The sequence below is a fragment of the Chiroxiphia lanceolata genome, chromosome 1 (genome assembly GCF_009829145.1).
Source record: "Chiroxiphia lanceolata isolate bChiLan1 chromosome 1, bChiLan1.pri, whole genome shotgun sequence".
NCBI lineage: Eukaryota > Metazoa > Chordata > Aves > Passeriformes > Pipridae > Chiroxiphia > Chiroxiphia lanceolata.
In genome coordinates, this window is record NC_045637.1 from 53,234,389 (window position 1) to 53,257,934 (window position 23,546).

General features: G+C 38.7%; 1 protein-coding gene across 11 annotated transcripts in view; it reads right to left on the reverse strand.

The window, feature by feature from the left end:
* The window catches only part of PPP4R1 (protein phosphatase 4 regulatory subunit 1), a 65,246-nt gene continuing 41,700 nt past the window's right edge, over nt 1–23,546 (reverse strand). For all 11 annotated transcript variants that reach the window (XM_032688339.1, XM_032688366.1, XM_032688349.1 and 8 more), the window contains 12 exons: nt 21,987–22,145; nt 20,732–20,862; nt 19,102–19,619; nt 13,459–13,634; nt 9,246–9,341; nt 7,779–7,964; nt 6,124–6,285; nt 5,477–5,577; nt 3,989–4,109; nt 3,760–3,894; nt 2,632–2,773; nt 1–1,029 (listed from right to left, as the gene is read on the reverse strand). In XM_032688339.1, the coding sequence (XP_032544230.1) occupies nt 866–1,029; nt 2,632–2,773; nt 3,760–3,894; nt 3,989–4,109; nt 5,477–5,577; nt 6,124–6,285; nt 7,779–7,964; nt 9,246–9,341; nt 13,459–13,634; nt 19,102–19,619; nt 20,732–20,862; nt 21,987–22,145 (2,091 nt within the window). In that variant the 3' untranslated portion in view covers nt 1–865. The remainder of the gene's footprint in view (nt 1,030–2,631; nt 2,774–3,759; nt 3,895–3,988; nt 4,110–5,476; nt 5,578–6,123; nt 6,286–7,778; nt 7,965–9,245; nt 9,342–13,458; nt 13,635–19,101; nt 19,620–20,731; nt 20,863–21,986; nt 22,146–23,546) is intronic.

The window sequence follows — 23,546 nt, forward strand, 5'->3', positions numbered from 1 at the left end:
TTAATAAATTTTATTTGGACAAGTAGAGAACAACTTGTATCACAACAGCTTTTAAACAACATGATTAAAGACTGCAGCACTCCAAGGAGGCTCACAGATATGTACAGTATATGAAGAAAAAAAGTTGCACCTTCAGAGCCGATCATGATCAAGTTAAAAATACCTGACTCAAAGTACATGTGCTAATAAATTGCCTTTAGGTCATGACCAGCATGAAAATAATTAGGACACAGGTACTCAGCAAAGTTTTCTGCTAATGGGTACAGCAATATGCTGCATTTAAGGATTAAAATCAGATTCTAGTTTAGTGTTAGCACTGAGCCCTTAAGAGAAATCCAAATTTCTACTTTTTCTCATTTACAAACATCAAAGCTATTCCCACTTAAGGGTGTGCCCAGCTGCACACAGATCAAGTCCTCGAATGATAAAAACTTTTAGCGCTAATACTGGAGGTCTCACGTCCTGGTACAAATTTGCCTCTCCGGCCATGCCATCTATCAGTTGCTACAGAAAATACTTGCTAAGTTAACTCCTCAGGAGAAACAATGCAGGTCTCTGGAAATCACATCCTTTCTACAATGAAAATGATCTGCCAATTCAAGTTTCATTTGTTCAGGAAGACAGAAGATTTAAGGCTTCGGTGGCAAAAATAATCCTCTGAGCAGTGTTTTTCTAAAGTCAAGCTGACATAGGTATGTTTACTTTTTCTTGACTTAAAATCCCTGGTTTAGATAATATCCACCTTTTAAATCTGGCAAGAAATCCCTCCTTCCAAAGAGGTTGTTCTAAATCAACCATTTTAGAAGCATTTGAGGATAGTTTGTTTAATTTTTTTTTTTTTAATTATAGCAACATTTAGAAGTCATTAATAAGTTGAAGAAGCAGTGCTCATGGCATCATCTGCAATTTTGGTACTGGCAGGGTGGATGCTTGCAAAATACTTGACGTCACTGTCCTCATCCATTTGAAGCGCCATAATTGTCTGTTCCACAGCTTCTTGATGAGAGTTGGCAGAATTGAGAAAATATTCTGTAAGAGAAAATGCACAAGACTTATGGGAGGAGAAGACAGCAGATGGTTCAATGCAAACCTCAGCATACTACCATGAGATACAAAATTTCAGAGCACAGCGCACACTTACAGTCAAACTGGAATATCTGGGCGGGCTCAAAATGCATGTCTGAATATACCTATGAATTCATCTTTTAAAAAAATTTATTCCATCTTACAGAGCACAGTTTCTCTACTGGTGCTGTTCGAGTACAGGATTTCTATGGTCCTTCAGTACAAAAGTGTGACAGACTCCATCGCCAAAGAGGAAGAAAAAACCTGCAAATGGCTCAAGAGGAGTGTGCCTGTATTTAGGACAGAGAGAAAATATCACCAGCTTGTGGCCATGCTGCTCCATTTCACTGCAAGCCTTGCCAAATGATTATCAAATGATAAAACATAAGAGTGGAAGAAGTGCCAACATCTGACGGTTTTCATAAACTACAGAACACAAGGTGCACAAAAGCAACTTAACTACCAAAAGCTCACAGGAAGAGCAGTTTAGGTCTGAGGTTTAAAAACTCCTGAACTTATTTTTTAAATCCACCTTTCAAAATCTATCCAACATCCCTAATCATACACAGAACATCTCTGAGACAGGGACTACACAAAAATACCAATACCACAGGACAGCAGGAAGAACAGTGAGATCCTTGGCACAAGTTAACAAAGGATAAATCATTGCACATCAACAGATCCATCTTAACTGTCTCCTTATGCTTATTCAGAGTCTTCGGCATGCACAAGACAGCTCACAACAGCCCAGTGCTGTGTTGGCATCCTTTGCATTGTCCAGTATTTTGAGCATTCTGCATTTTTCTGCAGCAGTCCTTGAGCCAGTGCATGATTTTGAGAATGAAAAGCGACCAGAACTGGATGAAGTGTTCCAAGTGTGGACACTCTGCTGTTTTACAAAATACCATAATATTTCTAATGCTCTTTTCCTTTACAGTGCTTTGGACTCTGAGCACTGCTGACTCTTCTGGCACCTGCTATGCACCAGGGATGCTTTCCTAAGCCTTTTCCAAAGTCTGTAATTTGAGAGTTGCAGCTTATTTCCCTGAAGAGAACCCAGAGAAGCTTTTTTCCTCACTGCTACCATAAAATATAAAAACCACAAAGCAGCCACCTCTTCTCCCCGCAGTGAGAAAACAGACAGTGAATTTGTATGGAAGGATTTTTCTTTCTTACTCTTTTTACACAGAACATGAACAGATTTATTTTTTTTTTTAACCAAATAAAGGGTACTGCTCAACAACTTCACAGTTGCTAGTTGTTCATTTCTGGTTTTTGGTGACACCTCTACAAACTAGTTCCTTCAAGGAAAATGACACCAAAAGAACAGGCTGGCATATGAGCAAGAACTTATATTTCCTCAGCATTACACAACAGCAAGTCTGACACCACAACAAGGGTCATAGTTTTATCTCAGCCAAGGTAACATCCCACGCCAAGGAGAATGTAAAAGCAAGAGCAGCCCACATTTGATATTGTGTCTTCTTTTCCAGCTGACTATAGGAAAGCGAAGGGACAAAAAAATCCCCACACAGTCAGCCCATTGCAACTCTCTCTGCCACTAACCTTTCTCTAAAAGGGTTTGCTTTAATGTTTTCGCGAGCAGGACTCGAACATTTGGAACCTTGTCAGATGCCAAGTGTAGTAAGTGTGGCAACAGATGCACAGCAAACTGGTCCATGGGCAGGCAATCATCTTCACTGATAGTCTGGCAGGAACACAGAAGCAATTTCACTAAATTTCAGCACAGTGAGGATAAAATCCCAACACACAGTCAGAGCTAACAGATCCTATTAACTTCATAGCATGGATACAGTAGTTAGTATCCACAAAGGTTTAAAACATGGTACAATACTTTCTAGCACAAACCTATACATAATGAAGCAAAAGTTAGAGTTGAGGAAATTCAGGCTCAGTTACAAGCCCAATAAAGTCTGGAACTTACCTTTTTTTTCTTTTTAATGACTGTACCATTTGAAATCAGGAAAGAAAAGTAGAAGACCTTTTCAATCCTTCTCGAGATTTAGACTTTGTTTTACCTGGGTACTATATTAAAACAAGAATGGTTCATCTCAATAAACATCTGTTGTTCCCAACCATGTTTCTCTAAGGAAGTTCAAAGCTCACATTTCTCCAAATACTTTTAAGAACTGTCCCACTTGGGCAGCAGCCATGTTGGCTCCCAATCTGCACCTCTGCTACACCCTCCAAATTTGACCATTTCTGTGGGACCCCAGCTAGTTTCAACTCTTCTGCTTATTTTGCTGAGAATACATTGGTTTTGACCAAGCTGCACAAGTCAGCTAAGGAGGTACAGGCAGCTCCTGCTGATTGATTTCTAAAGGGTAACCCAAAAGGATGGTGGGCTACTGCAGAATATTATAAAAATCAACAAAGCTCAGGGAAACTTCTCAACTCAGGGATTATTTTGTTACGTTTCTGCCCTATATTAAACATCAGAATTGATGACCTGGTGCTAATATGCTAAGCTAAAGATGTATTCAAGCTCATCAGTGGAGAAACACAGGAGAAAGCAGCCATGAAACTATTCCCTTGGAAACCAAGTTCTCAAATATCCATTAAAATACTGTCAAAATTCAGCTGGAGAGTTCCTTGCCATGGCCCTGTAATCCTGGCCACCACTATCACCACCTCCCAAAACCAAAACGAAACCAAACCAAAAAGACATTTCACCTGGCAAATAAAGACAAAAGTTTGCCGACCAGACCATTTGTGGCATCTACAGAACTTTTCAACAAGCTCATTCATGAGGTCTACCACGAAGGTTGATGTTGAAGCCATGTACAGCTTTTTTACCATCTCACTAACCTTGAAGAAATGAGAAAAAAAAAAAATTCAAAATTTTTTTCTGACCACCAAAGCACAGAAGTTTGAAATCCTAAATTTGTTTAGATTGCTTTACCAGCTTGTAGGAAATCCAACGGACGGAAGACACTTTGTCTGCACAGAGGCTGAAAGCAATAGGTCGCAAGTAGTCATAGATGTCTCTGGCACTGTACAGGTCTAGAAGCAAGATCAACTGCCTACAAGATGGAAGAAAAACCAAACAGAGTATATTATAAGAAAAAAGGTAGCTTAACTGAATATCATAATTTATATGATAACGCACTGAATATGTAATGTGGCTATAATAAAATTACTGGGAAGCAAAATCTTCTATTTTTCAGTGCCATCAGTTTGACTATGGGTCACTTGCAAATATTAAATTGCCACTTTTTCACAATACTGGCAAAACGCTGTGTGAGCTTGAAGAATGGAAAGTTAAGGCAGAGGCAAGAGACCAAGGCTACATTTATCAGGGATCCTGATAACAGCTACAACGTAGGTGCAGCACAGTGAGCCAGCTGTGACACTGGGCATGCACAAACATCTGAATACCTGGTAAAGACACGTCGCACATAAAACACATGTACAGCTATACAGCAACCCCTCTGACTTAGTTTGATAAGTATCCTCGGTCACTTAAGTACACTGATTTATCAGTAAACTTGCTCTACTTCAGAGTGTACTGGACAACTGAGAAATTACCAGTCTTCTTCAACTCACAAAGAGTTGATTGAGATTTCAGCAGGTTTCAGACATTAGTACATGTCATGGATGGCAGAGAGTATGTCAAAAGAAGTGACATGACACACTACAGGCAGTCGAGAGAATGTCTTCATATCAGCAGTAACAGGTAAGTGATTTGTAGCTGCTGAATCAAAATCACACTCAAATGTAGTAAAACCATTATGATCAGTTGTTAAACTAGGTTTCTCAAAATTTAATTCAATAGACAGACTGTAATTAGTCATTACTGTATGTTCCTTTCATTTTTCCTGCTAGAGAAGCCCTGGCCACAGTCTCTCCCCGCAGGGTAAGTGCTGCAGCCTTGACCACCTTGGTGGCTGCCTGCTGAACTTGCTCCAGCTTATCAGCACCTTCCCTATACTTTCACATACATCTCTTTCATGAGCAAAAGTCTGCTCAGATGAAGTCCAAGGTCCACTACACTGCTACTCACTTTTGTCAGTCCCCTCGAGACCCTGATCTCCTCCATTTCATAATCATGACTTCAGCCTACCCATCAAACACAGCAACTGGGAGTCAAATAGCTAGAATACTTCTAACGACTGCAAGAGCAACAGATGTGGTCTTAACTTTTGGCAGCTTCCCTTTTATGGAAAGGTAATGCTTTCAATATACAGCGATGGGAAGAAAACATTCAAGCTCCAACTATTATAGGTGATATACAACTACTGGGAATTTCTAAGCAAAGGGATGAGTAGGATAAGGGCTATCTACTAATGAAAAATGAAATTAAGAATATTACAGTAAAACATCTATTACATTATTTTCACAATTTTGAATATCCAGAACAATAAAAACAAGTATTCAGAAAACAACATACTCAGCCAGCTCAGCACGGAAACGCCAGTTCCTGCTGTTATCAGTCACCAGGAATTCCTGAAGTTGATAAAGATACTCTCGTCTCTTGTCAACATGAAGAAGCTGTAACAGTAAATATAAACACGCATAAAAAACTATAGGATACAATCACCAGATAGAACAAGAGCTTTAAAATACAGCTAATGAAACACCTATCTTTATTTAAAAACCCCAAATCTTTAGCAATGGTGTAACCTTCCTGGGCTAAACCCTAAGGGTAAAATCACATGGGACACTACTGAAAGCAAAATCTACTCTAGCCTCTACTTTTACTCTAGGAAACAAGAGGCATAGGCAGTAAAGATAGCTTTATGATTTTTGTCTTTCAGCTCCAAAAATGAAGCAGTTACAGAAAAACTTTTACAGAAATTTGACAAGTTGTGTAGAGAGGTTACAGCCACCAAAAAAATCACCCACTACCATCTATATATTGAATAAACATGCACAAACAAGGTTCTTAAGAGAAAAGAAAGTATCAGCAACACAGATCTCCTGTAAAATATTTTCTAGTATTCAACAGACATCTGCAGTGCTGTGTTAAAAAGTAGGTGCATACAAAGAAATTAATCACTTGTCATTGCACTTGACCAGAGTTGAACACAGACATACCTTCAGAAAGTCATGCAAGTGCTTAAGCACACCTATCCTGACTTCATCCAGGTCTTTCAAAAAGCCATTGAAGACAGGAACTAAATCTCCAGCTGTAAGCTGGTCTCCAAGGATGACAGCAAGTTCATGTATAGAAAATGCCAGTGTCCGCCGAACCTTCCACTGCAACATAAATAAATTAATGTTACTGATATGAAGTGCTCTATTCTAACCATCTATTGAGGGTCAGTATCCAAGCTGGACTCCCAGCAAGCTACAGTACTGACAAACATCTTCAAAGTGTCTTATGTAACAACTGAAAGTTAAATTGGAAATTTAAAAGAAAAAAAAAAAAAAGGAAAGAGAGGACAAATCAGGTATCATCTCTTCCACCTGAATATCAAGGAACCAGGCAAACAGAAGTAATGAAAATATTTTAAATTTATGGGTGCCAGGAAGGAAAATAGTATTCCTGACATCAGTAGTCTTGCACACATTACTTTTTGCTTTAAATTCTTTTGTATAAATTAGTTTCAATGACTACTCTCTCCCTCATTTAATTTATAAAGCAGAATAAAATATATATGCCACAATATTTCAGCTGGGATATTTTAGCTTCCATAATAGGTAAAGTTTCTTCCACACTGAGTGCTCAGTAGCCCAAGACCAGTAGAGCTTTTAGACAGCCTAAATTGAGGGTGCACTATTTTAATCGAGGAGCTATTTCAAATAAGTCTTTTAAAAATAAAACAGCATCTGTTCTCTAGCCAGCACTTTCCAACTAGCCTGGGTACTGTTCTTTTGCCCTGGTTTGGTGATTTGATCTTAATTCAGATTAGACTGGCAAAGAACACCAGACTGTTTTGAACAAAGGGTAATTTGTTTTTAGTTGTGTTTTAAATTTATTAGCTGTTTGTTTTTAATGGCTGCAGAAGAGTTTGGAAAACATGAGCAACAGTCATGTAAAAACTGTTCACTGTGTATCACTGAGAACTGCTGCTCTGACATTGCAAGCAGCAAGTTCAAGAGAGGTGAAGTAGTCTGAGAATATTTAAAAAAATGCAAAGAGCATCTCCAAAAAAGGAAACAAGGGAGGACTGGGAAACAACTGCAAACCAACAGCAAAATGAACAAAGCCACCTCCTTACCACCTGACAACAAGGAAAATGGTGCTATTTCCAGCATTTGTTTTTAAAGCGGCAATGCTGCGTGGTGACAAGCGATGTTATTCCTTTATGACTAACTGGATGCAGCACCAAAGGCCTGGTGTGAGGCTGACTCACTGAGCTCCAGACATGCCTGCAGGGGCAATGTCTGCTCACAGAGCAGCACAGCCCAGATTCTCATACCTATGAGACTCCCAGACACCACCATAAGATTTCAAGCAAGCAGAGGAAATCGGAGACCACTCCTCACTTTCCTACTGGAGATACACCTCCCACTCTAACCACCCCATTTCCTTACTACCTGAGCACAACACACCCCCAGCTTCTTCTGAGACAACCATTACACCTTCATTCCTTATATAAATAACTAACATCAGCAGTGGAAAGCTCCATGTTAAAAGCAGGGCAACCCAACTCAGTAAACAAGAGAAATCACCACAGAGGTTCAGACTGTTCATTGTCACATCACAGAAGTTCAGATCATTTGCTGTGAGAGCTGCTTGAGCTTACCTGCATGTCAGATGCCAGTGTCTCATAGGTGTCTTTCAGACAGTGCCAATTCTGCCTGCCCAATGTCAGTGCCACCCCTGGCAGGCTGTAGGCACAGTGCTTGGCAATCTCGGTATCGACTGTTTGTGCACGAGATGGATCAGTCATTGATAAGTACTGATCCAGCAAGGCTTGAGGTACAACATCCTGCAGGCAACAAAAGGGTAGAGCCTTTATACTATTTTCAATTAATCCTCATAAGGCTTACTAAAATTCCAGGGCACACTGTCAGAAAAAAAACCAAACATTTTTTTCTACCATAACTATAAAATATTACTTAATTACAGTGTCTTAATAAGAGCACAAAGATTTGGTATTTCCTAATTTCCACCCAAAGGTTCCAAAGAAACTACGATATGACTGGGGGCTATCTGAAAATATACAGATCCACAGAACAGAAGAACAAATGGATCACAGTTGTCTTAGGTAGAGTAGAAAATTAAAAGACTACATTCTACCTCTCTGCAAACATTCAGGCTCACGGGTTGTGCAAACTGGCCATTTTAACCCATCCATAATAATAGGTAAAACAGCAAATGATGATATTTGCTCAAAAAAACCTTTTTAATTCTCTCAAAATCTTGGGAAGGTGGAGAGGAGAAAACTAAATCAAAATGCCTTGAGGAGACAAGGAGCAGAGTATTGTGTGTTCAATATTGCTTCCAAACTCCCTGAATAGTCAACAGGAAGGAAAAGGCTTCTCCGGAGACAAAGAGATCTCCAGTGAAGACTAATCCTTCTGTCCACTGAGAAACTAAAGCATCTGAATCAAAATTTTGTGAAAATCTCTTTGCATTGACTTCACCACTATCTTTGCACTGACTCTACTAAGGGGTGCACAAGAATATTTCCCTGACACAGCCATGCAATAGCTTTGCTGACAAGAAACAAGAGGGACTGAGGTTCCCACTCAAGTGTGCTGCAAGGTGGCACACTTAATGCTAAACTATGTAACAACAAACATTTGATTCCTTTTGGGAAAAAATACCAGAGAGGCAGTTGGAGCTCAATGAAATACTTTCACAACTGTTCTGCAAGAAGCTATCATGGGGTGGGGGCAGTTCCACTCGAATCATGTAATTAAAAAATCCTCTTTCCTCAATAACCTAATTTCCATTACAGCATCATTTCCATAGAAAATTAAACCAATTGAAACCAGAGCCTGGAAATCTATGACAACTGCTACCTCATGTCAAAAAACTACTGTGATCTCTTAAGCATAAATATAACAGAAACAACCGCTGAACTAAGCCATTATCTCTGGAAAAAAGGAATATTTTAAAACTACTTAAGAGGTTTGCTCATTTAATAGAAACCATATCACATCAGGAATAATCGAAAGAAAAGGATAAAGGTGATCCTCATACACATAAAAAGAATTCCACTTATCTGATACACATAAGAAAACCAGAAGTCACTTTCGTTTACCTGTACTTTGGATTTTCTTTCTTCTTCAGGGCTGAAACTACTGTTGGTGCTCAAATCTGAATCATTATGAATATAGTGAAGTGTAGAATCCATACTCTGTGAAAAAAAGAAAATAAAAGGTCACACAAAATACACTCTAGGATTAAACACAAAAGAAATATCAACATGAGGAAGTGTTGCTCTAATCTAGAGTCTTTTTTTTAGATTAAAGGAAAATATGTTTTAATATCAAATACAATTTTGCTACAGCCCAAAATCAAAAGATAAATCTTTTTGCTTTCAATTTCAAACTGAGGTTCTTCTTATTCTGCTCCATTTTGGTTCTTATGGAATGAAAAATCACAAGAGAGGAGTAACTTTGAGATCGCATTAAGGAAAATGTAACCAACATATGGGTTGCACTGCCTGTCTCCTGAATGGAAAATGAGAAAACACCTGTAACCAGTTTTGTTGGATTTGTTGCTTTGGATTTGTACTAGAAAAAAGTCAAAACAAAGCCACCCTCATAGTGAAGAGTAGAAACTGATGAGACTTATGCTGTCGCTCATTTCCTAGAGGTGACTATTCTACAATCTTCTCTATGGATAAGCTTCACCTTATAATATGGAGTCCTAGCTGGCCATAGCTGCTGACAACAGTCATAACCTCTCTCATCAGTTCTATTAAAATAATTTTTAGCAATCATTCAAGCATCTTGGCTACATATCTGGACCTTGAAGATAAGGGCTGAAACTCTGTTTCAGAATTCTGCCAAGCAGCAGAGGTTTCATATGCTGTGATGAACTGTGCTGCTGAGGGGATGTAGCACTGTCACTTTCCATACAAGTGGAGCTCTCCAAATACAATGGACTCTGCATAATAAACCATGAGTTTCAAGAAGTATGCGATGAATATTAGAAAAGTAGATCAGGTTGCTGCGTGGTGGCACAGGACAAAGGCATTTTTGCTAGATTTGAGTCAAGGTATCTATCTATTCACAGACGCTGCAGGGTGAGGTCCCAGGGTCAACACAAGCAATGAGAACATGGCTACTCTACCAGCTGTTCAGATTATTTTGACAACGAGAATTTTCGAGCAAACTATAGACTTCTTCAAAAAAGCCTCCAGGATACCATCTGTCTTCCTTGGTTTGACTTCAGACAGTTGCTTTTTCCTCTCCCATGAGCTGCTTTTATCTAAGAACTGGGCTGTAATTTTAGTTGCTGAGGTATAATTACAGGTGATAAAGACCAGGCAGAGCTGCGAGGCAACTGCATATTGCTGGCACAGCAGCCCATGTCACCTGCCAGGCTTATCAAGCAGCAGCAAGAAAGTGCCAAAGAGTCAAGGAAACAACATATCTGCAAATAACTCCCCAACTAAATGTGTCCAGCAGCATACAACTCCAACTATAAAACCTCCAGAGGCTCTGAAAGCAACCTCTGCAGGATTTTTACTTTGACAGTCAATTCCTTCACTCTTTTTTAGCCTTTTATTTGGCTGGGTTTTTCTCCCCAGAAAAAGAGATCATCTGCAGTATTGCCAGAAATTCACCAGTTTTGACCTCTTTCAAATCAAGAAATTACAAAGCTGTCAGCACACCCTATCCACAGTGCTTTTCATGAGTTGTCCAGGAGCACAGGAACAAAGGTTAGTCATCCATTCTGCTACCAAAAAAATGAAAGGACTCCATCACACACGTTCTCTGTTACCTCAGTTCCAAAAGGCTAAGTTTAAAAAATACGAAATAAAAATCATACTTTATGGATTGAACTAAGTTGAAGTATGTCAGTATATATATATATATATATATATATATATATATATATACATACACTGAATATACTGAAGATGGGAACATTTTTACCCAGCCACTTTTAAAGTCAAATATGCATTTCAGAGAGGAAGAACTTCCGTACAGAACCACAGCATCAGTCAGTATTTAAGTTATGCAGTATCTCTATTCCTGAAGATGAAGTTCCATCTGTACTTCTTCCAGGCACACACCAAACTGAGCATTTCAGAGAGCCAGGACATAGAAATTCAGCAGGGTTTAACCTGAAAGCTTCTTGTCTACCAAACTGGCGAACCATCACCTCTGAGATGCAAAATCTTTGTCATGGCCTTACAAATCTCTAAGGCGAGGTTTCCTTTAGCTCCTCTTCTTAAAGAGAGATACTTGTGCCTGACAGGAGTGGACCGGTTTTAATTCAGTTTCCTTTCCTTTTCTTTTCATTCTTTTCTCTCTCTAATGAAAAAAAAGGAAAAAAGGACTCCCACACCCATCCACTGGGAGGATATGACTTGGGGAATTCTTAAGGCTTACATTTCTTTATCAAACCTTTTAGAGAATGTACAACCTAAAGAACATAAAAACAATGGCTCTCAAGTAAAAATAAAACATCTACCTTCAACAAGCAAGTTTCATGTCCCAAAATCTTACTGGTTCACTCTGTTACACCATTTATTTCATTTGAATAGAGAACCTCTTAGTAATACATAGCAATAACTCCTTCAGGAGCCAATACAGCTACCGAAGGACAAGCAAAATGTGTTTTGCCTGGTGGTATCTGTGTACAGCTGAGCAGGCTGCATTCAAATAAAATATTTTAGCTTGATTTTTTTGTCAAGTGTCCAAGTACCCAGTCGACATATTGCTATGCTGAGACTTACAAACAAAAAAACAAGTAAAGAAACAACAATAAAACCAAACCACAAAAAACCCACCACCAACAAAAAAACCACTAAACCAAAAAAAAAACCCGAACCACCACCTGTGAAAATCAGAGCTCTCTTCACTGCTAGGGGCAACAGTCTACTTGCTCAACAGATCACAGCTTGATTCCCAGAATTCTAGGTCACCTCTGTAATATCCGTTCACTTATGAAATGGGGACTTGATTCAGTGCCAGTAACAAACAAGGAACTGACAGATTAAGAGCATTCATTCAAAGCATAAAACTGAAACATGCAAAACCAACATATACTAGAAATGTGACAGGTTGTTACACTTTCTGTCAGCACCATACTCTGTAAAGACATAAAACGTAGGACAAGTCCCTCTGAACAAACACCACCCTCACCATCCCCAAAAATTCTTAAGGACAGAGGATATATTTACACTGTCATTTTGCAGATTAGCATTAGAAGGAAGTGACTACAACAGATCCTATGATAAAAAAGCATATCGAGCCTGACATAAAGGAATCAGGGCAGGTTGGTCATTTGGAAAAAAAACAACTGCATTTGTAGAGTTAAATTATGATTGTGTATAATCAGCAGTATCCAAGTAAATGTCACATTCCTAAACTCCTCATATGTTTAGATGGTAGTCCAACAGCTTAGGTGAGAAGTTAATTAAATGTCACCAAGAAACACTGCTCTAATTAAGGAAGGATGAAAATGTTTGCACTGAACTGACACTAACTCCTAGATGTTTCAAAGACATCAAAATTTCATCTGAAAATACCATTTCAGCAATATGATTGAACAAATCGCTGTGGTTTTATGGAGCACATTTTGGAACCACTGCTTTCTGCATAGCCATAGCTTTTAATACCACCAGAACTTGTGGCACTATATGCAGTGAACACAGTGGGTTTGGCTGTCACACAGTAAAGAACAGAAAAAGAGTATTAAAACCCCACAGCTACAGTCAGGCAAGGGGCAGTGGTGGGGGGCTGAAGAAGTAAGTACAAAATCCTTAAGATGTTACTGATTGCTAGAATCACTTTCTCTTTCAGCAGTCCACACGACATTTAGATTGCAAGTCCTGAACTTCTCTTATGCAGACCAGTAAACTACTATAAATCATTTCACAGGGAGCAAAGAGAACAAAGTACCTCATTCTCCAGGTTCATGTGGGGGCACCGGAGAAGAGGATTGTCTTATTTTAAGTAGGGCTCTGTTTTAAGGAAGGCAATTTCACAGCAGTAAACTGCAATACCATTAAAACATCTTCAAACGCGACAGTCACAACAGAGATTTTAACAGAAACAATTTCAAAAATTTACATGGACAAGCACAGAACTGGCAAAAACAAAGGCACCCAACACAACCCATTTTATTTTAGTAGCTAGCACTTTAATACCAGCCAAAGAACCCGAATGCCAAGCTAGCCAAAGTAGGAAGCAATTGGCTGCAATCACCACACAAATGCAAAATACAGCTCTGTTACTGGAGCCCTGGAAATCCTAGTGGGGAAAAAAAAAAAGAGTACAAAACTCGCTTCTTACCTCAACAGTATCACCAATTAAAGGCACAATATCACCCAGTATAGGTTTAAAACTCTGTTGGTCATTGATGGTTAGTTCAGTCTGTGAATCTGTTCCCTTGCTGATGCTGGCCATTGTCTCTTCCTGAGGATCCAAACTGGATGCTCTGAGCGCAGCAGACAACACCTCCACTTGTGCTGCAGCACATGACAGAGAAATACATGAGAGACTAAATTGCAATAAAACTTTTAGCAAGTCAACTTTTAGCAAATCAACTTTCAGACAGTGACTAACTGAAAGACGGTGGAGGAACTACAGGGGAGGTACAAACCTAAGATCATTAACTGTTGGTAAATCCCAAAGTGGGGACAATTAGAGTGTCACTCTACTCTTTTCGCAGGGTGCTCAACCAAACCACACCATTTGTCCTTAAAGTAAAAAAAAAAAAAACCAAAACCAAACAAAAAAGCCCCCAAATCCAACAGGTATAAGAGACTGCTGTTATGGCAGGATCAGTTCTTTAAGAATCTCAGTACATATCAATGGTGCAAATACTTTTTAGGGCAGAACAGCAAATGAATATTAATTTACAGACTGGGCCATTTGATGGAGGTGGGAGTAAGAGAAATAAGGGAAATGTAATTCAAATAAAGGTTAACAACATGTTTACTCATACAGAAAGCACTTAAGTTCTGAGAAATTGTGCCTCGATATAAGATTGGTCACTAAATTCTTCTGTTTTTATAGCAACTCTAAAGCAAGATCTATACAGAAAGATACCAGTAGTTCTTTTCTGGACAGGATACTTTAGCCTCATTGCATCCATCAAACAAATAATGAAGGCTGTACTGTTTGATGTCCTCCTATTTATCAAAAGAAAACATTAGCACTTCATGCTCTGCCATCCACTCTTCTGAAAAAGATACAGCCGTTCTGAGACTGCTCTGCTTTATATCCCTCTGCTTAATACCAATTTAAAAAAAGCTTTGTCAAGCACAGTCCTTGGATACAGCCTGACCTGAGCAGATGAGTATCAGAGGCAATCTTCACTGCAAGCAACACAAAATTCAGTGCAGATTAATCTACCCTGCCACTCTCCTTCTCCACTTCCTTCCAAGAGAGTAAGGAAGTCTCCTCACTCGTTAAATTTACTCAGGCATCCAGAAGCCCTGTTCTTCATATTTTGTCTTTTCCAAGGTTTGTTCATTGTTAAAATAAACGACAAACCATATGCTTGTTTTCAATCCCATGCTGCCATACTAAGCTACAGAATCTGAATTTCTCCCTTTAGCTGTTTTAATATGGTTGTTAACAAGAATTAAACACAGAAAGTTGGACTCATTCATAGATAAAAGAAACATATATGCAACACAACTATTACAAGAAGCCTAAAAAATTATAACTCAACTGCTGCTAGCAAAAACTGGAAAATATACTACAGGTTCACTGGTTTCTAGGTAGAGTCTGATGAGCAGGAGTAAAGATAATTCTTTACAACATGCAATGCTAATTTTCTAACTGCATCAAATTTCTGATAGAGTAACCCAAAGATAGTCTTATTATATTTCTGTAATTCACCTCAACAGAAAAAAAATAATTAAAAACTTAAAAACATAATCATCATACTAATACTTCCACTACAAAACAGATTATATTAAAATATATAGTTTTAATATATCTATATGTAATATCCATTAAAATGTATAATTTCTATATAAATATATAGAAATATATATATTTATATATATATATAAAAAATATATAAATATATAGAAATTAAGGATGTTACAATTTTTAAGGTTAATAAAAGCTTGCTATGATCTCTCTCTCAGGGTGTTACTTCACTGACAATAAACCTATGTACTTTAAGGCCCAGGAAAATAAAAAAGATCAAGGTTAATAAATTTCTCCAAAACTTAAAAGTTAAATAAATCACCCCAAACCCCATAAAAAATAGGTGGTCATTTCAGAACACCTGCTAGGGCAAGAAATGCCTGGTTGATTTCCAAATTATTCTCATTTAATCAAACCAGAAAATCTGAAATAATTCTACTCTGCTGCACATTAAGGAGACATTTTTCTTGAAGACTTCTTTCATGAAGGACAACTTCATGACAAATGTATCCACTCATTTTCACTGAAAAGTCAAGAAAGCTTACCCTGACTGGGTAAAAACACATACTGCTTCAACACTGTATATGTATTTACTGAGAAATCCACACAGAGCTCCAAAGATTTACTCTTCTAGTAACAAGAGTGAAGGTATCTACAGCAGTAATTGGGAATTTTCCAAGACATATTCCCCACCTATGCTCCACTGTCAGCCTGCACACACCTGGACCACCCTTGCTTAGGGGTTTAACAGGATGAAGACCACATGTGTTCTGATTTCCTCTGCCTGCCCTAGAAGAAATATGACACAAATGTGCATTTCCTCAGCTTCTTGTCAATTCTGCAGTCCTAAAACGTGGGGATGAAGGACAGGAGAGGCCAGAAGGATGAAGTGAGATGTGAAATAGAGGAATGCTAAATCCAGGAAGGAAGAGAAATTAAAAAAATAGGAAGGGAAATACACATGGAAGGACAGGATAGGGGTACAAATATATAGTAGTTGCTAAGGATGAACAGTGATTCAGTGATACTGTGATACAGATCAAAGCAGAGGGTAGGGTGGGGGGGAAGGAACAACAACAAACAACAACCCACACCAAAAAAAACCCAATGAAACCAACAAAACCATACTTTATTGACTCAGAAAGAATCATTGTTGGTTGAACTTCAGCACCAAAACTCCACACTTGCTTCAACTGTCAGGGACTGGCTTTGAAACTAACTAGCAAAATTGAAATTATCAACCTCCACTAATTGTACAAGGAAGAACATCACCTTATTACCATCACTAGCTATTCTGCAGAGTCAAATAATAAAAATTCAGTGTGATCTTTAAAGACTTCAAAACCACTGTGCCAATGATCCTGGTTCAAACATGATCCTGGTTCCACACTACAGGAATTAATTTTCTTCTTTTTCTAAGTTTAGAAAATATTTAAAAAAAAAACCCAAACAAAAACGTTAGGAGAAGCCTGCTGAATTTGCAGAGTCAAGCACAGAGAGACGAGGTACAGCCAGAGTTAAGGTTATCTGAACAACTTAACCTTATTGACACATGCATAACATCATACACTACAGCCTCATCCCCAAAGCACGCTTTTGCTAACTCACCCCCACTTCATCCTGTGATGCCTCTAGGATGCCTGGCCAGTTTGTTACAGGAGCTCTCCCATAGCAGGCATTCGCTTACCCACCACAGAGAACACAGTATCTTCCCCTTCCATCCCTTGACAGCAATAAAGACAAGAGCACGGCATGGAAGCAGGAGTCCAGGACTTAGGTGACAGCAAATCAATGAAGAAAGTAAGTGCAAGAAAAAGGTCACAGGGATTTAAAAAGAAAGACAGAGAGGAAGAAAAATCCCTAGCTTGGTGTTTGCTGTCAGGAACCAGCCCACTCACAGTACAACACTCATAAAAATGTAATAGCTAGCCTTGTGGGGAGGGGGAGGCACAGGTGGGAAAGACCCTATGGACCATATGGGACCAGGGCTGTTTGGCAAACATGTGTAAGCCATATACACTAGAGACAAAATTATCTGTGAAATTAAGTAATTTCATAACATTTCTATGAAAACAAGAAATTAAGGTTATCTCTGGAGTGAATATTTATATCATCAATAAGCAACAATTTTAGATGGTGAAGATGGAAGCCTTAATTCCTGGTATTGCCAGGAGCAAGGAGGCAGTCACAGCTCTGATCTTCTGGATCACCCTCAGACCAAATCTATGTTTTGTCTGCCACAATTTATCAACTGTAATGTTGAAAGCACAGGCATTAAGACAGCTACTCAGAGACTAAAGGCTGGATACCTACTTCTACATGCACTTCATTGTTTGAGACAAGCATGCAAAATAAATACTATCTGCACTTGGTGTAAACTTAAAATGACAACATCACCAAATCGAAACAGGCATGTTGTTAAATTCCAGCTTCTCAAGAATTTAGACGGAATAATGAGATCACGGGCCAGAGGAAAACTAGGAACGTTTTCACTACACAGCCTTGCCCAAGCCAGAGGTACTGAATGGAGTACAAACGTGACTGAGTAATCAAGACCATCCACTCCCACCTTTAATTAGAATATATGGCACTGCTAACTCTAATTCAAGTCTTTCCTAACTTATGATCACTGGGAATCCATGGTGTTGACATCCTAGTAATAATTTTCTTCTCTTGAAATGCACAAACTTTGGTAAACAACTGCACAGAAAACCTCCTGGCACCCAGTCAAGAGAACTGCAAACAAACAAAAAATCCAAAAACCTGTTCTGAAACAAGACATGAACACACATGAGAGGAACAACCTCATAACACAGGGTAATTCTAGATGTACAAGTACATATGCATGTTTACATAAATCAGTGTGTTTAAGATATGTTCTACAACTAGATAAAACAAAGTTTTACAAAGTAGACCTAAACAGCAGTGTGAGTTTTAGCAGTCAGCTTCAGGGATGGGTTCTGTGAAGAATGAGATAATTAGCAAGCCTGAAATTGTTTTCCTACCTCTTTCCTTAGAGTGCCCAAAGCACTCCTAAAGCAACAAAATTTTATCTGTTGACTTCACAATTGATTAAATAGAAGTAGCTCAAAGTAGATTTAAGAAAAGTTATTAGCATATCAGCCTACTAACAATAAAAATATGCCAAAAGCAGTATCAGCTTATTCAAAAATGTTTTCCCCCAACTTGTCCCTTCTTTTCCTTCCTATTTTTTCTCGTAAAGAGATATGCTTCCTCCTAGAGATTCTTCAGCTCTGGAATAACATGGCTTAGTGGTACCTCTGGACTTTCTGACTGTGATGCTCAAGCTTGACGTGCCTTACCATATATTCAGCATATGAATACCAAGAGAAACCTATTTCCAGTAAGTAGGTGTAAATGAGCCAAGTCCTTTTAGCCCATGACATGTTTCTGAGGTGCTGCTCCACCAGCTTGTCATACTTATAAAAACCCTTCTTCACCCTTCAAGAGCTTTTAAAATGGAGGATGTGTGTTCACTTCAAGAATTCAGCTTGGATCAATTATCAGTCTGATCCAACAAACTTGTCATATTGAAGTTGACAACATGAGACTGCAATAATAAAGCTCTTGCAGAAAAAAATGGAGAAGACTAATTCATCAAAAATAAAATGGATAATGCACAAAAAGAAAACCTTTAATCACAGTTTCAAAAAAGACTCCTATTAATCTGCCTTATTTTTCATGTGTGCTAATTAGAAATAAACTTGCTTATCAACAGCTTATGCCTTTGAACCATCTATTTGATTATACTGTCAAAACAGGCAATCAGAACCTTATACTACTAACTGCATGTGCATTCAGTTTACAGAAGGATTCATACTCCTATTAAAGATCTTTACAGAAATACAAATTCTCTTTTAGTTTGCCATCCATTTTCACAATTGATTTCACATCAGTTTTCCTCAACCTCTTTGACAACAGGAGAAAATAGAATTTCTGACTTTTAAAACCACTAAGAGATTAAAGCCCAGGTAAAGTGACATATGCATACCTCCAAACACTAAAAATGCTTCAGTGTCTTTACCATACCTTTAACATCTGGATCATCTATATGGGGTTCCAAATTTTCTATCATTTCTTCTAATTCTTTCCTTGTTGCCATAGGAATGCTTGGAGACACTGGCATAGTGAGTTCCTGTATTTCTCTATCGAGTTTTATATCAGAAGTCTGCTGAAGCTCAAAGTCAATATCTATTTCAGGAAGTGGAGTCCTCCAGAAATGGAAAGAGTTGTACAATTCCTGCTCTGAAAGAGAGGTTTCCTGTGAATTCAGCCCAGCCTCCTGCAGACCTGCTGTACAGCAATGAGAACTTTCCTCATTCTCATCCGCCATTTCCCCACAAGATTCTGAAGATAAAGTGCAATGGAAGGATGACTCAGTCTGGTAATCACTTTCCCTCTGGGAGTTATTTGACACTGTATTTCGATCTTCCATGGCATTTTCAAGTTTTGTTGCAAGATCATCACTATCAACATGTGAAGACAGATCCTCTGTCCTGTTGTGCTCTTCCTCTGTTGTGACATCTTCCGTGGTCCTGACTTGTTCACTGTTGAGTGCCAAAGCAAATGAACATTTACAAACCAAAATAAACTTGTTGCAAACAGATGCTCTTGAAAATTCAAACACATGCTATCAATTTGTTATTTATCAAAGTGCATTTACTTACACCATAACAAAAAAAAAATAAAATCATAGCATCACACAATGATCAAGGTTGGATGGGCCCTCTCGAAGCTATCTGGGCCAAACCCCCTGTTCGAGCAGTGACACCCAGAGCCCGTTGCCCAGGACTGTGTTCAAACAGCTTCCAAATATTTCAGAGGATGGATACTCCACAGCCTCCATGGGCAACCTGCATCAGTGCTTGATCATCCTCACAGTAAAAAAAAGTGTTTCCTGATGTTCAGAGGGAACCTCCTGTGTTTCAGATTGTGGACAGTGCCTCTGACCCTGTCACTGGGCACCACTAAAAAGAGCCTGTCTCTGTCCTCTTTGCACTCTCCCTTCAGGTATTTATGGACATAGATAAGATCCCATTAACCCCTCTCTTTTCCATGCTGAAGTCCCAGTTTTCTCAGCCTTTCCTCAGAGGAGACATGCTCCAGTCCATCATCTTGTGACCCTTCACTGGACTCTCTCCAGTATGTCCATGCCTCCCTCTGGATGGCAGCATTACCCTCTAGTGAATTAGCCACTCCTCCCAATTTTATGTCATCAGCAAACCTGTTCCACCATCCAAATAGGACTGGACCCAGTATTGACCCTTGAGTTACATGACCAGTTATTGCACCACTGATCAATGGGCCCAGCCATTCAGCAGCCATCAATCCACCTCACTGTTTGCTCATCGAACCCAACTTCACCACCTTCTCTATGAGGTTCTTATGGGAGACCATGTCAAAAGTCTGCCTGAAGTCTAGGTAGACAGTATACACTGTTCTCCCTTGTCTATCAAGTCAGTCATTTCACCACAGAAGGTATCGTAACTTGTATTTTCAGCAAATAACTGAAAATTTCGGTCTCTTAAAATGAGATTATGCAGATCTTTCCATATAACAAGATACTCAATTTATCCAAGTAAGTTAATTTTCGAAACTTGCAGTTTATACAGAAGAAAAACAAGGAGAAAAAACAAGTTTGTAGATTTTGCAAATTTACCTATTTTCCTGTGTAGAACCACAATCTTCTGTGTTTTTGCCATCTTCTTCTTTAAAGTACTGGCCACTGCTGGATGGATTAGCAAAAGTTGATATGAAAGGCCCCAGAGACTGAAAAGCTGCTTGGCGGACCTAGTGGAAAGGGTCCAAAGGGAAAATAAAGTTATATATATAAATTTTGCTGTCTTATGAAACATAAAATGTGAGCTACTAGGAACTGGAAGGCTCATAAGTGTACTAAGGAAGTAAGAACAGAGGCTTTTGTCTGGAAAGAGTCAGTCAGCCGTATACATTAAAGTGCCAAGTTAAAAAAAAAAAAGTTAAGAAAAAGAAAAAAGCAGGGTAAAACCAGTTAAATCATAGGTAACCGAGTTGACAGGCCTATTCCCCACAACCAGAGAAATCAGAACCTGTTAAAATAGTAGAAACAGGTATATTTGAAAGCTCAGCTGAGAATTTTAAAACTTGAAAGGAAAGAATCATTTACAGCGAAGAGACATTTCACTTCCAGAAGTTTGACTGATAAGCTCTACATTTCTTTCCCTTTACTAATTGGTTATATTGTACATTTGCTCCTCCTGTCTCCTATTATTTATTCTCCCCTTGTCAACAATTCTCTATCTCAATTTTTCTTATTTGATTAATTCTGCTGGGCTACAACTTGCATGACTTTCCAAGATACAAGAGCTCATGCTCCTATGCATAAGATCCTTGGTTCTCAGAGGCAGTCTGCTTAATAACAAACTTAAGGTTTAAGAGTAGATCTATAAGACAAGTAAAATAAATTAAAAAACCCTAACAAACCCAAAAACCAACAACAAAAAAATCCCACACTAGAAACAATAAAAAATAAAATAATAAAAATCCCCACCAACAACATCCAAACCACCCACAAAATCAAACAAACCCCTAAACAACAACAAACTCCACTGCCCCACTCCCCCCAAAAAAGACATGGTGGTACGGAACCTGAAGAAATGCAATAAGTCACATTAATTTTCCAGTTTTGTTAATGATTCTCAGCAATGTTAACTCACAGGCAGTTCTGCAGCTAAAAATAGCTATCCTACTGACACAGTTTTTCTTACATACTGCAGTGAAAATGTGAGGGACTCTCCACTCATTGACAAACTAAGAACAATTTTGCTCGAGGTGCGTGAAACAGGTTATCCAAACCTATGAGAAGTTTTATAAGGAGTACTGCAGCAAAACCCTTTAAAATGACAGCTATTCAAGAAATAAAAAGCAATTCTTACCCATCGTGAAGGATCACTAATCAAATTAATAAAAAGGGTTGACAATTTTGTCCTCCGGACTTCCTGTGATGTTGCACAAGAAACTGCCATGAAGCACTCAGCACAGGCTTTCCTAACTCCCCACACATTATCAGAGCAGAGCTGGAAAAACCTCGGCAGCTGTTAGGAACATAGTGAGTGAGTTTGCAAGTCTTAATAGGCAGCACTTGTTTCAAGGCAAGTTTTTTTTTTTCACATTCATTTCCTTCTTCTGGTTCTCCACCCTCAGAGGAGTTAAGTTTAACATTTGCAAGACAAAGAACACACATTCAGTAGCACAACCCCTTCTAATCAGTTGCTTTCATGTTACTTATGGATACAGATAAGGAAAATTCACCTGTCTGAAGAACAGTAAGGAAATACTAACTTTTTAAGGTGTACTACACCCCAAGAAAACCCACCAAAACAAACCAACTCCAAAAATATCCCCAAGCCCAGCAAACCTATCATGACAAAACCTCATGTCTACACCATTCCTTTAAAGCTGGAACAAGAAAAATAAAGAACACTGGTGCATTATTAGGAAAAAATTCTTTACTGTGAGAGTGGTGAGACACTGGTACAGGTTGTCCAGGGAGGCTGTGGATGCCCCATCCGTGGAGGTGTTCAAGGCTGGGTTGGATAAGGCCTTGAGCAACCTCGTCTAGTAGGAGGTGTCCCTGCCCAAGGCAGGGGGGCTTGAGACTAGATGATCTTTAAGGTTCCTTCCAGCCCTTAACACTTTTTGACTCTATGATGAACATTTTGCCTATCAGAGACCACTTCAGGTGTAGGATTCTAACTGATATGCAAAGGAATATCATCTTCAGAAAGAAAAACTTTTCCACCTAAACTTCTCATTGTTAGATTTATCAATTTCTGACACCACCTACTCTAAAAAGCAGGACCTGAACTGCAAAGGGGAACAGGGGAATGAGAAAAACAATATATCTGGTGCAGGAGAAAACATGTTTGAGCAGAGCAGTGGTTTTAGTAACAAAACTGAAGCACTTTAAAGTTGCTCAGATGCTTGGGTTTTTTGAAAACAGTAATGGTAAGGGTGGACAGAGGGCAGGTGAGGCACAGACATGCAGGTCCATCACATGCCTGCCTTGGCTTGGAACAGGTACAGCGACAAGATGTAAGTCATGCAATGGCTGTTGCTACAGCTTTGTTTGCAATTATTGATGTTCAGCTGATCCTATACCTTGCATCAAAGTTTACTAGACTTTGCCTTTAACTGAAAAAAAAAAAAAAAAAAAAAAAGCTTTTATGTCAGAAAATGAAATTTTATCATTCAGCTTTTTACACGCCTACTTTTATTTTTATAATAATCCAAAAAGAGCAGAAAATGGCATTCTCTGTTATGGAAAGAGAACCCTAGCTGTCCTGCCACACGCTGTTGCTTTCAAATGAAATTTATTTCATAGCCTAATCACACCCTCTACAAAGTTTTAATCCAAATTCATTACACTAATCACTAAAAGGGCAGTTGTGCGAGAGAAGTCAATTTACATCCCAAATCAAGAAACAGATGGGATG